At 43.2% G+C, this 14,466-nt stretch overlaps 1 protein-coding gene across 1 annotated transcript in view; it reads left to right on the top strand.

Moving 5' to 3' along the window:
* The window catches only part of LOC108042832 (microtubule-associated protein futsch), a 73,916-nt gene that overhangs the window by 37,681 nt on the left and 21,769 nt on the right, over positions 1–14,466 (top strand). The window contains 1 exon segment of the mRNA XM_044461103.1: positions 9,000–9,098. Coding sequence (XP_044317038.1) covers positions 9,000–9,098 — 99 coding nt within the window.

The following is a 14,466-nucleotide window of genomic DNA, read 5'->3' as shown; positions in this document are numbered from 1 at the left end:
TCGTAATTAATTGCCAGCTGATGCTGTTCTCATAAATTTTCATCTGTGGCCGGCAAACTTTGCCTGTCAAGTAGGCACGGGAAAAATTGAAGTTGCAGTGGAGTTGGAGACGAGGAATGTAAAGTATCGGAATTCAATCAGTGGCCATAAATTCGCTTTGCATAATAACCATTATTGGGCAGATACATTTTTGCCAGTTGCCTCCGCATAAAATTGCAATTTTGATTCCTCTGCTTTTTTATGCACACATATTTCGTAATTTTATGGCAGCTGCTGCCCGTATTCCTGTGGGTGGCGAGGTGGTGAGATGGTGAGGGAGGAGCCGCCAGTCCATGGTTGTTGGGTTGGAGGTGATTCGGATGGCCATTTTCATGCTGTGCCTGCTGCAATTTTCGTTTGGCGCATTTGCGAAATTAAAAAGCTTCTTGCATCATTCTCAGCCTGTCAGCATCCTCCTCCGTATCACCATCGTCGAACGCCCCCGCACTCCTCCCCAGTCGTAGTCATCAAGTGATTTGTTGGTCGGTCGCCAAGTGCAGCTGGTGACACTCGGATAACACATGTTCGGATGTTCGGGGACAGTGAACAACGGACCCTGACTTTGAATTGGTTCTCGAAATTCTAAAAGAAGCACGGCCATTAAGGGATCAGATTTGGGATGGCTTGATATCTGGCATCGCCCTTTAGGGACTCCGTTGTTTCTAGGGATTGTATCTGTAGCTTTTGGGCTCCACCGATGTTGTAAGATATTTATTGTAATAAAGAGATATATATGTATATCAGGGAAATACCTTAGCTCTTGCTTTAACTTTCTCCTTATTGTCTCGCCTTGTTGCATCGTTAAAAATATGGATTTCGTGCACACCTTTTACTAAGTTGTGGCGGCTTGGATTACAGCAATTTTGTTAAGCTTGCAACCCCCACAATTTGATTTATTCGTATTTTTTACGCCCCTTATTTATTTTCCGCTGGCCTCATCCAAAGTTATAGTTTTTTTTATTTATGGCTCTTCCACCGAACCGAGGAACATAATCCACTCCGAACTGCTACCCTCTTAAGCATTGGCTTATTTATTGGGTTGGGCATTAATTGAGCGTGGCAAAGTTGAGATTGACTCGGAAAATGCATTTTCACTTTTACTAAATGGCAATTAAAGTTTTTAAGGCCAAAGTTGTGCATGTTTTTGGGGCAGGATGATGAGATGAGAAAAGAAATGGTGCACAGAGAAAAATCCTCAGCTTAGGCTTGAATAAATGCAGTTTTGAATAAATATCTTTCGCAGTAAACAAGCTTGAATCAGATTAACTTTAACCCCTTTCCTAATTTTCGAAAAATGGCTTTGAGGAAAAGTGACCTACAACCTGCACTTCTAAGATTAAAAATTTTTTTACAGACATCCAATTTCAATGTGGCTTACTTCTAAATGATTGTGGTTAAAATTCTCTAAAAATTGTACATACTATTGTTTTTTAAAATAATTTGAAATGTTCATTAAGAGAGTACTGGCCTAGAAAGACAGGGAACGAATGGGGAGCAGAGTTGTCGATAGCTGAAAATTTTCAATTTCCCGTCTGCCAATAAATGATGAAATGTTGAGCACGACAAGAGCATGCTCCTCATTTTTCCATGCCCTGCCCCGCCACACACTTATACCCCTTCTGCACGTATGTGTGTGTGGATCCAATCGAATCGCCTTGCCTGCAGAAATTGGGAAAAATCGTTGACAAATTGCATTTGAGACGCTTTCTTGCCTGCCTCGCTTTTCCCTTGGCTGACTTCTTACCTTTTCGTGCCGGCATTAGCTTTTCTCCCCGGCACTGCGCCCATTCTATCGCCGTTTATTCAATACAAATTCATTTCAATTCAATCTGGCATCACCTCAGACTTAAAAAGACGTTTCAAATGCTTTTTATTGCCCTCATGACTAACGCCTCCAACTTTGTATGCCTCTCGGTGTGTGCAGGTGTGAGCGTGGCAGATAAGACTCGGGACTTACTGTGTCCATTGCACGGGGAGAGATATGATGACCCTCTGCAGCCCCCTTATGGTGGCACCCCTTGACATTTTCCGTTTCGCAGTAGTCAGCCAAGAAATTGGAAATCCATAATGGCCAAGCTGAACAGCACATAAAAGACCCACGAACGTGTATATATCTTCGATGTGCATTGTGCACCTCAACCGGATGTGGAAAAAGCTGAGAAAGGGCTTTTGGGATGGAATTACGAGATAGGAGGAACGAAGACCTATAACTTGAGGTGCAGCCAATATAACCTCATCCTTTATGCGGTGAATGTGTCTCTAAGCCGTGTTGGAAGTGGAGTCGATGTAAATATTTGATTACAGACTGCTTCCTTTACAAGTGCAAGTTGCCTTTGGCCTAAGTTGAAGTAGGTTGGCATTGATTTACCACGGCAGATACCTCTTAGGAAACCAGGAAACAAATTATAATTTTTGTAAAAAGTTGTAAAGGCATGTTAAGCCCTAGAGAGTATATTTATATATTATTGATTATTGTTGTAAAGGGATGGGCCAAGCTGCTATTGCCATGTTGCACTTTGGAAGATATTTGCAATAAACATATGCAGTTAGTGACAAAAAACCGGGACTGAAGTGTGCCACTCCCCCAGTCTTTCAAGCAGCCAAGTGGACACCCACTTACACCCACAGGTGTAAAGAGTATTTAGCAAAAAAAACCAAAAGGTTACATTTAATAAGCGTGTTAAATATAAACTATGGGACACTATTAAAGTAAAAGAGGTTCACTTTGTAGATTAATTTCTATACCACAAAGTCTTAAATTCAGTTTAAAAATACTTGGTTTAAATCTTATACTCGTAATTTCCTATATATACCAACGTTTTATTTTAGTTTTTCTAATGCATTAAGTTAATACTTATCCTAATGGGAAATTTTTAATGTTCAATAGTTTAGAATTCATGTAACGTTTCGTTTCTATGACTATTTTTGTATTTTTGTGTTTGTACATACAAATATCTATGTTCTTTGCTTTTTGAGAGTTCAAAGCCAACAGCGCAGGATACATAAATGAAAGACCTCGAGTATATCTGCCATTTAATTTATTTTTAGCCATCTTTATTAAAGTTGAATTTAAAGGGATGCGCAGATCGCGTTGATTCCCGTCTGTCATACGCAAAAATCTTGCATTTGCAAGGCCCGCGGAAAAATGCAAATTTATTTTTAGTTAATCGCGGAAAAAACTGCAGTTGTAGTGGAAAATCTTTGTTTTTTCTTTTTTGATGGGGAAAACTCGCAGACTCATGTGCAGTCATTCTGACTGTCGCAAGTCTGTGTCAGAAATGTTCCCTTTTTTTCGGTTACTTTGCTTGTTTTCGCTCACTCCCTCCGCTGGCAGTAAAATCGAAGAAATATAAACAAACTGAGGTGACCCAGGCAGCTGAATAGGGGAAGAGGCGGCGGAGGGCGACAGCCGTGACATGTGGCAGGAGATATAGTACGATATAGCGAGTGAGGAGATTGCGCCCTGGCCATTCCATTCCACCTCCACGTCCCTTCCCCAAAACGATTCTTTCCTATGTATGCAGTGTTGGAAGCCTGGTGTACGGAAATTCCCCGGAGCGAGAATCCGACAATCGGATTTCAATGTGAATTGTGGACTACCGAGAAGCATATTCCTCTTCCCTTTAATTTTTACCCCAGCAGGAAGTATTCCAGCTTAGGTCAAATGTTAGTAATATATTAAAGTACGAAAAGAAGGATATTAAATTCAGGAAAGAGAAGATTCTCCTTTGGTTGTAATTAGGATATAGTCTATCTTTAATTGCTCGATCCTTTATCTGCCACTGGACCTAAAAGAAAACTAAGTGAGCCAACGATTTCCTGTTGTGATGGCTTCCAACCAATTTCTTTTGGCAACTGAAAGGGTATGAACCTCCTGTCTGGTCGCAGTTATGAAGAAAACTAGGGTAGGAAATGAATGACTCTAGGCCGCATCTTTAGGATAGCTGAGCCGTCTCCCGCATGGTGAGATAATAGAATTTTCGGATTTATTTTCGGGAAGATGGCATGTTACAGCCCAAAACCTTTCCCCCAATGTTGCAACCGCACGTGGCAGCGAAATATTTATGAGCAATTTATGCAAGGCTATAAAATGTGAAAAGAGTTCACTCGCCGGCTCCGCAAAAATCTCATTCCCTCCTAGTACTCCCAGTGCTTCGGCAAATCGATAAAGTGACATAAATTATGCGAAACTCGCTCGCACTTTCCCCACTCTCATTGTGCATCCCCAGCATACACACACTGTGGCCTTTGTTAGCTACTGCAATATTTATGTGGCACGTGCTCAACCTCCTGCTCTCCGAAAATTTGATAGTTTCCCCACCTCATCAGCCGCCCAACAAATTCGCGCATTTGTATTTCATAATTGGGGCTTTTGGCGTATTTTGTCTCTTGCCAAAAACTTTGTCAAATCATTTGCCCTCGTTCGGTTTGGTCTGCACACACAAACTCCCGTTTATTGTTGTCCGCTGTTTTGTGGCATAGTGGATGCCTATAAGCATTGATTAGCCATTAGGGGAACAACACTTCAAAGTATATTGCGCATTCATCATGTATACAGGGGGTTAGCTGGAGTGACCGAAGTTAGACATGACTCAGCGGTGAAGGCAATGGTGTCTGGGCAGTGGGGATAGTCATTGAGGACAGGGACTATTAGATAATGACGCATGTTCCGTCATGACGCAATTCTCCAAGGCTGTTCTTCGCTCACCAATTAAATTTTTAAAAAGTATTGAGCAGTTAGAGTTGGGGCAAATTGGTAATTATGCTAATTAAATATGTTGATCAAATTTAATAAACAACCCGATATGCGACGCTGATAAAGAAAATATATCGTTAGTAATGTATCCTTAACTGTGTTCCCAATTTTATACAAAACCCTCTTGTTACACATACGCCATTGAAGAGCTCTGTACATTATCGATCTCTTTGAGAGAATTTTTCTTAAAGAAAATCCGATTTCTCACTTCTCTCGTCCTTTGTCCCTTCCTGGGCCTGTGTTAATTAATTACAATTCTTATCGAAATATACATATCGCTGCGTGCGCAATAACAACAACATCGTGTCCGATGTCCGATGTCCGACGTTCGATGTTCTGGGGCGTGTTCGTGTGTCTCGCCTCATCAGGCTCGTTTTATCGGCTCGGGGCAATCAGGCGCAGTATAGTTTTTGCTTTCGACCCTCCTTGGAGCCAGTTATTTTCTGCGCCTCGTTTACTTTACTTTCGATTCGTTTTAATTGTTATTGTCCCTCTGTTCTCTGCTTTTCACCCAACTCTATGATGTCCGAGCCCCTTTATCTTTATTCGCCCACTTGGTTGGCTGTTCTTCAGCTACAGTTCCTTCTCCTCCTTCAAGTGCGCCCTCTTCTTGGGGTTTATCTTCATCTCAAGCCTGTTCTTCTTCGCCATCCACTTCACTCAATACGCAATTAATGTGCAAGTGTTTAATTTCTTTTTAATGTGTTTATTTATGCATTTCCAAACATTTAGCCCCTTTTCGCCAGTCGCGCCCCGAACACTTTCTGCCCCTCTTTTTCCGAACGAGTGGGAGAGGGGGGGCTGAAGAAGAAGAGCATTAGCTATGCAAACTTTTTCAACGCGCTTTTCCGGCTTCAAGGGGTAGCAACAGCGAACGAACGAACAACGTCAAGTGGCTTTTTAGCTACATCAAAATCAACACTACCACTACTCCCTGCCCTTCGCCGCCCATCTAGAGTGGCTTTCACAGGGAGCGCACAGAATTATGCAACTATTTGATGCACACAAGAGGGGCAAGCGGCATGGGAAAGCAGTCGAGGCGCCTATCAGTAATCATCCATGGCAAGCGGAAGCAGCGTCATGAGCAGGAACATTCAGGCAGCGCTCCGTTCGTGGCGGGGCTTCAGGGGATGTGCCACCCGGGGGCAGGTTTTGGGTTGGGGGACCCAGGACACAGGACACAGGAAACAGGTGTCTGTCTGTCTGACACGTCTGCATTCGATTACCTGGGTGTCGGTCTCAATCGCAGCGAGTGCACTGGAAAACGGAACGGGTAAAAGGGAATCGGAATCGGAATCACAAGGCCCACGGCTCCTGCGATATCGGCTATGTGTGGGGATGCGGGAAAAATGAGATTGGGCAGGCCTCCACATAACAAATGCCAGAACTAAACCTCGGAATTGTGCATGTCAGGCTTGCACCTTGTGAGGTCAAAAAAATAAATTTTTTTTTTTGCAGTTTCGGATAGATACATGTTTCAATTTTACTCTCCTAAAATTTCAAGTCGAAATCTCTTCAATTACGAAAGTTATCAATAATAGTATCAGATTTAAAATTATTTATACTAAAACCTATGGAAAGTATACGCATCTTGCGAAATATCTAATTTGTTTAAAAAAATTGTTCATAAAAATTGTTTGAACAAATTAATTTTGCAAATTTGATGCCAGATTCGTGATCAGCGACCCCGAAAACTTAAGTACCGATGAATATTTTGATTGAGATGTATGAAGTTCGACATACATTGTTGCCATTATAGTGAAAATTTTCAAACGCGTTTTTCTCGAAACCATGTTTTCCGAGTTGGCGGAAGTGGTACAAGTCGCAAAAATTGAGCAATCGTCATGAAATTTTTATACATGTTCCTCAGAAGTATGTGCATGTCTGGAACTAGGATCTTTTGAAAATATTAAAAATTGTTTATTTAAAAAAATAATGAGTAACGAAAAAATGAGGAAAAACCCGATTTTTTTTCAAAAGCTCATAATTTTTGCATTTTTCATGTTTTTTCAATTATCCTAGTTCCAGCGATGCGAAAAAGTGTACAGATGAAGAATATATTCGTTTTTTGCGTTTCAGATTATTTCTTAAAATTTTAAAAAATCCGCCATGAGGCCTAGTTTTTCGCGGACATGCCGCCATTGTTGGGTACTCCCCCTCCCCCCTTCACTTGGATCGCCCTCAAAAAAATTGTGTAGCTTCAATAAACTGTACCCTACAACTGGCTAAAATTTTATATGGTAGGTATCATACTTTCCAAGAAATAAATTCCAGAAAAAAAATCAGGTTTTGGGCGCCAACAAGGTGCAAGCCTGCCTTAAACTAGCACTCATCTAAAAACGAGGAATGTGGAATAGGTTACGAAAATGATCCCCATTTCATAAATTTCACAGAACTGTAAGAGCTCAACAAAAAATCATTATTTTCCTACGTATGTAATTTGGCCGGCTAAAACAGTGGGGAGTTTCGAGGGTGAAGCCAAAAACTAAATATAAATAAATAAGCGTCGAGTCTGGTCCTTGAACTGGGCAAATTGAAGTCTCGCTCACAGATATCAACGTATAAATACTAAATGAGCGTTGGGCTAGGGGCGAAGGCGAAACTGCGTGGGAGGTTCTGACTTGGACTTGGATTCGGTTTCCGCCGTCTTCCTCCTCCGCCTAAGTGGCTTCATTCGCTCGATGATTGCTCAACCGAACGTGACAGCAACTGTGAGAGGGGTCCTTCCACACGAGTATATCCCTACCATATATACGTACAAATGTATACTATATATACGTATATGCTGCCGTCGCATATCCTGAGCGCTTCCTCATTATTTTTGTGCAATCGCTGTAGGCGCTTTTGACTCCGTCTGCCCCCTTTTCTCGGCTGCCTCCGCTTTATTCTTCGCTTTCCCTTTTGTTTGCCCACACAATGTCCTGATCCTGCCTGAATATGGCTTTGTAGTTTGTGTGTGCGACCATGGTAGCTGGTTAAAAAAGTGTTAAGATTTTACATTTTTATGCCTTGAGTTCACTTTTTTAGCCGCTTTTGTTGCTGTTGCCAGCCATTTGTGCAAATTGCCGCAGTGAGCGGTGACAGGCGGCGGCCGGAAGGGTAATATTGTTATATTTTTCTGGCTTAGGCCAAAAACCAGGGCTTTACCTTCTCCACCCGGCCGATGATCTGGAACCATCTGCCATTCAATGATATTGCATGCCAACAGCGTCCCCGCGGAGAAGCGCTTCATTTGCATCTGACGGCGTTGGCATAAAAATGGAATTTAAGCACTCATTAAGGCGTTTGAATATCGTTTCGCGACAACGATGTCAGGGTCTTTTTTGAGAGTGTTCATTAAATTTTCAAGGGGCTTAGGAATAATTTACAATCTGTCAGATCTCGCAGACATCCAGACACGGCAGCCGAATGGAAATTAAAGAAGCTCCCTGGGGCCTCTTGAACCTGTCAACTGGGGCTTAAAGCCAGAGTTTGAAAGGACCCAAAGGTGATTCGATTAATTTAAAGGCACACACCTGCCCTCGCTCGTGAAAGCTCGATGCTTTTCATGCCGCGTTGCATACGCATAAATAAAATTTCGCCCAAGGAGGAAACGAAATGCCAGGCGAAAACTATGGAGCATGAAAATTATGGAGGGGCCGGGCCACGCCCTCCGGAGAGCTGTGTGCCATTCATCGAAAGTCAGACTGCTGACTTAATTTGTTGACCAAATGACATAATACATAGCCGCAGCGGCTAAACAAATAGCAAAAGGCGGTCGGGGTGCGTCCAGTCTAGTTATTTGTGGCGTATGCGTAATATGACCTCTCCAGTTCCCTGTCCCCGTTTTTGACCCCCTTGCTGATGAAAACAAGGGATAGCCAATCCTTTACAGGCATTGTATAGCTACACCAAACTACTTTGAGTGATCTCTAAGATTATTTTCGAGAATCTGGATCCAGTTCTTAATAAACTGGTAATTTATTATCTTAACGTTTGAATTAAAATAATGCACATTTCAATGAAGGGTTGGAGGGGAAGACTAGTGTATGCCTAAATCAGTTTCCTCATTAACTATAATTAATTTCTTGTTTAAAATAAAAAAAGGAATTGATGGCGATCTACGCGAAATAATATTCAGCTAGTATACTTAATGATCGCCTAATAATTAATAACTTATGACATTGTTTACTGATACTTATACTCCCTCCTTCTTTCCTTACAGGTTTCCTTTCCTGGGACGTTTCCGATTGTCACGTCGACTTGGAAGAGGAGCTCAATACAATTACACAGCATGCGCCCGAAGGCGAGGAGGCTCGTCACGGTAAGTCCAGAATCTATATTTTGGCCCACTGGAAGTCATTTGTGAGGCAACTCCAATTAGCAAAATCGGTTTGGCAATCGCTGTGCCATTTAGAGATTATCGAACGTAGGCAACCAATGAGATGGGGCAAATTACAAAAGTTATTCCAAAGAATTATTATGACAATTGTCTTTCCACAGAGGGGATTTCAGGGGGCACGGGCTCGGATAAACAACAATTGAAAGCACAAAGCCGAAAGCTCAACGCCTTTATGCTTTGTTGTTTGGCTTCTTTGTTGTTTTGGCTTTTGTGATAAATCCCAGCCCAAGAGCTGCTAAACGAGAGGATGCATTTTCATTTGCCCAAGTGCAACAGTAGCGAAATCATCATCATCGTCATTGCCATCGACAGGAGCAACAATAAGCTGGCTGACGGCGCTGTTGTCTTTGCGGATTAGTTTTAAACGCTGTTGAAACGCACTGAAGTGGCTGTCACTGCATAAACCAAGTCCCGCTTCCGCAAGCTTTGCTGCTCCATGTATACCCACTTCGTTGACTTGCTCTGGAGATGATTGGGATTTGTTTCCATCCTTCAGTCCCCTCAAGCCGCACCATTTCCACAAAATCCTGGAGTCTTAAAATTTGCACATTCGCAATGATTTAGTTGATACCTGTCTGTTGAAGCTAGCCGAAAGTAAGAATATTATTGAGGATGTTTCGTTCGTTTAGACTCCTGAAAGCCAAGGGTCAGGAGAAATTTTATAAATAATACTAAGCTTGTTTTTGGTTTTTAAACCTGTATTACATCGCAACGACCTTATAGGTAGACATGAAACTAAACTGTTTCTCACACATAGCAGAAGTTCCCCTCCCAAAAATTAAATAAAAATATTTTTGATTTCTCAAGAACCCAGCGTGAGAAATCTTTTCCATTGGAGTGCATTATTTCCAAGCGACATTGAAACTCTAGTACGCTTTAGACGGCCCAGAGTTGGCAGTGATAAGGCGCGTTCTTCTTCTTGGCAGGCCTCTTGTTTGACGCTGATGCAGAGGCGTTGTCCTTGAAGGACACGCTAAGTGCAACACCTGCGCTCAATGCCCTCTATTCAACCATTGTCCGGATGGGGAAAACTTGGCAACGCCAGCGGATTTTTCATTTTCCATTTGCATTCGCAATCGCGTTTGGTTTGCGTTCCCTCCCTTTTCCCCTTCCCTCACACAACTCGAAACTACTCAAACAAAATTCTCAAGTGGCGCTGCCACAAAGCGGTCCAAAGCCCAATAATGATGGTGCAACGCCATAAGCATAACCAGAGCAGCGGAGGAGCGCGGGCTGGCAGATGGAAGGGGCACTTGAGGTGCGATTGAGAATGCACAGAATGCACTCGCTTCGCCGGGCGCATTGTGCTCGCCCAAATTCCCAGTCTAAGCGGGGGGATGATGGTAAAAAGCCCCGACAAAGGAGGCGTCGGTGTCCGAATTGTCCACCTGCCAGCGTGGCTGCTTTTAAAGCAGATGGACTTCCCAAACTTGAAGGTTTTTTCCAATGAGAAACATTTGTTAAAAATAATAATTTATGAACCCGACTCCGATCTACTTACAAGGTTATGTCCAAAGTTGGCCTGAAGCTGACATTGGCCCCCAACCTCATCAGCACCTCTTCTTCTCTTTACCTAGCCCTTCAACTGGACTTGATGCAGTTTACTTAAGTTTCCTTGTGGGACGCAAAAAGTTTGGGAACTTTGAAAGGGCATCCCATCAAGAAAACACCCCCACGGGTCCTCGCAGTAATGAAGTCCTCCTTGGCTAGGGAAAAGGTGGTGAAATTTGCCACCAGGATGCAAGAACGAACAAAACTCTTGGTTATCTTATTTACATTACTATTTTACCAGTCGCACAAATATGAGGAAAAACTCGTCAATCCAATTTTCTGCTCGTTTCTGTGTTTTAGCCACTCGTTTCGTGTTACCACTCGATATTCTTCAGTCGGCATTAGTCTTTGCACGTACATACATACTAGGTTTTTTCATTATCTGGTCCTTAGGTTTGCTCGTTATTTTGACTCTACACTCGCTCTCCTTTCGAACCCTCCATTCCCATGCACTCGTTCCTCATTTCTTGTTCAACCCGCTCTTAGGATTATCTGGGGATTTAGACACATTCTTATCGTGCCTAAGCTGAATCCCACATAAGCAATGAAAAGATGGGCTGATGAGGGGCGTGGCACAATAGAATGCCAAGCCGTATCTCGACCCAACCTAACCTCTAAAGCCATACAAATTCTCGAGATAAAACGTATGCAAAATTGAAAGAAAGATAAAGTTCGTCCGTGCCGCCCACCCACACATAGTGATTCAAAAACAAGGATATGCGAATGTGTATATAGAGGGAACGAGATGGAAAGTGGGTGGAAGTCACGCATACAGGCGTGCCTTCAAGGCCGTATTGACAATGGCCATGTGTGCGGTTCATGCATAATTCAGTCGGAGAACAAGTCTGGCTATATGGCGTCCGAAAGAGACGGCAGTTAGGCAAATAACAGAGGCAGACTGCCAGACTGGCTATCTGACACACCCACATGGAAATTTTTGTTTTTCGCATGATTTGCATATGGAAGGAGCAGGAGGGGAAGGTGGAAAGTGTAGGTGGGAAAACTGGCCCAGCAGCGATAGCCAAATAAACTATAATGATGCAGGACGAGAAGCATCGCATTTGCAGTAGACAAAGGAGTATCTGCCCCTGGCCTCCAACTCCCGAAATGCGGGTAACATGTTGACAGGACATCAATTAATATCAGCGAGGGGACGCTGTCATTTCTGTCTGTCATTTGCGGAGACTCTCCGCACCGCATCCTTTCGATTATGGCCGGAAGGAAGAGTGAGAACACATCGCTTGACGTTTACAACATGTTATTGGCTTTGTTTAACTGGCGCACCTCTCTCCTCCGCTCGAAACCCGAGTGTCCCGGTTGCCCCGAGTCCATCTACGTTTACGTAACCAGAGAAGATTCAGACACATTATGTGCGCTGATTAATGATGCCAGGGCCGATGGCTTCCCTCATGGCTGGGTGGCATTAATATACGGCTGCCACGTGTACAGCCACCCACCTCTCTTGCAGCGCAGCTGAAACCGCTAATTAAAGTATCATATTAATTCCCAGGGATTAGTGCACTGGACGTTTATAAATATGGCCATGCTGACAGGCCGGGATAAGCGCAGCCAATTAAGGCGTTTGGGCACTCAGGGGAGCTGAAGACAGGAGTGGGGCAAGGCGAACACCAAGATGAGCTGTGGGAAATTAACAGCTACATGAATATGCACAGTGTTAATATACATAATTTATCAGCTGGGGGATAACCTGGCAAAATACGCCATCCACTGGCCATCTGTGCGGTGCAGAACCATCAAATGGGTATACATTATTAATGTGGTTTTACACGAAACATGGGACCACCGGTGCATATTTTTGCTATTCCCTGACTCTTCTACCAACAATTATCAGTTGCAGTGAGCAGTTAGTGAGTGAGTGTATTAACTAGGCTTATGAAAAACTATTAATTGAATATTTAAATATTTAGATGATTCCTTTACACATATTTATTACTAAGAAACAACTCCCTGCTATCAGCAGCCTTAAACTTAAACCCAATGAGTTTCCTAATTATTCAAATTTGGACAACTTCCTTCTTTTTTGGTGGCGCTCGAGAAGGTGTGGTCTCTGCAAACTTTTCCAAACTGCGGTGGCGAGAAAGGTTCATAGCGGGTGAAAGTAGGTGAAAAGGCAGAAGGGCTGATTGGCGCTGTAACTGTAATTACATTGCAACAAAACAAAAAAAGACGAAAAAACGAAATCATAAAACACACAAAGTTTTCAGCGGCTCTTGTTATGCAACTTTGTTTTCCATTTCGCGCTTAGTTACAAAAAAAGTTCGTTACTCTGGCCTCGGGCGCAGTTATTAATGGTTAATCTAACGCCATTATGTCAGTTTGGCATGAGGTGCGGACAGCATTGAGCAGAAGTCTGCCCTGCAATTCCCTGACTCGGAATTTAAACCTAAGTTTGGCCCTCTTCCGTTTCCATTCGGTATTATTTGTCAAGTGGGGTTCTGGGTCTGCCAGGGTGTTGGCTCCAAACACTTTGCAGCCACTTTGTTGCGGGTGTGCGGCTTAGCCAACTTTTGCGACTCTCAAGTGAACAACTCACCCGCGATATCCGATCTGCCTTGACAAGCTTTACTTTATAAATGCCATCTACTTCTGGACGTACGAAACTCGGTGGGGGTGCTGCTACAATTTACGGACAACCTACAATTTGGTACAATTACATTGCAAACGGGATTCACGAGTATAGTTTCATAGAATTTTAAATTGGGGAATTAAATTCAATTCAATGGTGTTTAATAAGTATAAGTAGCAAAAAAATAAGGTAAAAGGAAAATCCCAAAGTATTGGCAATCAACTTAAAGCTCCTTTTAAATTGAGTCATGTAGCGTCCAAGTTCGTATTCCCTTCCAATCCGGCGTTTTCCCCTTCAGGGACTGCCCTGTCGTGGTAGACTACTTGGCAGTGGCTTGGCCAGCAAGATGCTAATGCCGCATGGCCCTGGGACGCCTTGCGGTTTCTTTTTCCCAAGCCGACTTCTATAGCCTAGTTATAAACTAAACATTCTTACGATTATGCCCTAAGCAAGAGACAGCGAAAAGAAGCAGGAAAGTGGTAGAGACAGCTCTTGGGGCAATAGACGACCTAAATTCAGCAAATTGCGTATACGCACGGACTGCAGGGACTCACATACATATATGTATATGTCACTGGGTTCCCTGTCCCGTGCTCTGTACTCTGTGCTCGGTGCGATAAATATAAGCCGTAGGAGAACATACGCAGGTCGGGTTGGGTCTCCGAGATTATCATTTATAAAAAGCACAAGGGATACACATGCCACAGGGCCAACAGCTGGATGAAGCCATACAAGCCAATAGCCATCCACAAACACGAACACGACCACGACCACGACCACCCCACCGGTACTTTTGTCTTGTATTTTTTACGCGTACGTGAGCACATTTGACCACTGCCCCGGAGGTGGTGGTGCACCAGTCCTCCATACAGATGGCTTGTCAACGACTATTTAGTGCGGAAAATGCGTAAATTATTTACGTACATACACATACACATAAAAACATTTCGACGATGGGGTCCGAAAAAGCCTCATCATCGCTCCTATCTTTATCATTATTATCGTGGTTAGGCAAGGGGCAGTGAAGGAAAGGGAGGGGCCAAGGTCGCCGGCAAGGTCACACGAAACTGAAAACACAACTAAGGGCTTAATTAAAGCATTACAATTAAAGATTCATTAAATGATTTCTAGCCACGGCAACTGGGCCTCGAG

This window comes from Drosophila rhopaloa, unplaced genomic scaffold (genome assembly GCF_018152115.1).
Source record: "Drosophila rhopaloa isolate 14029-0021.01 unplaced genomic scaffold, ASM1815211v1 contig_3, whole genome shotgun sequence".
NCBI lineage: Eukaryota > Metazoa > Arthropoda > Insecta > Diptera > Drosophilidae > Drosophila > Drosophila rhopaloa.
This window is presented reverse-complemented; position numbering and strand designations above follow the sequence as displayed.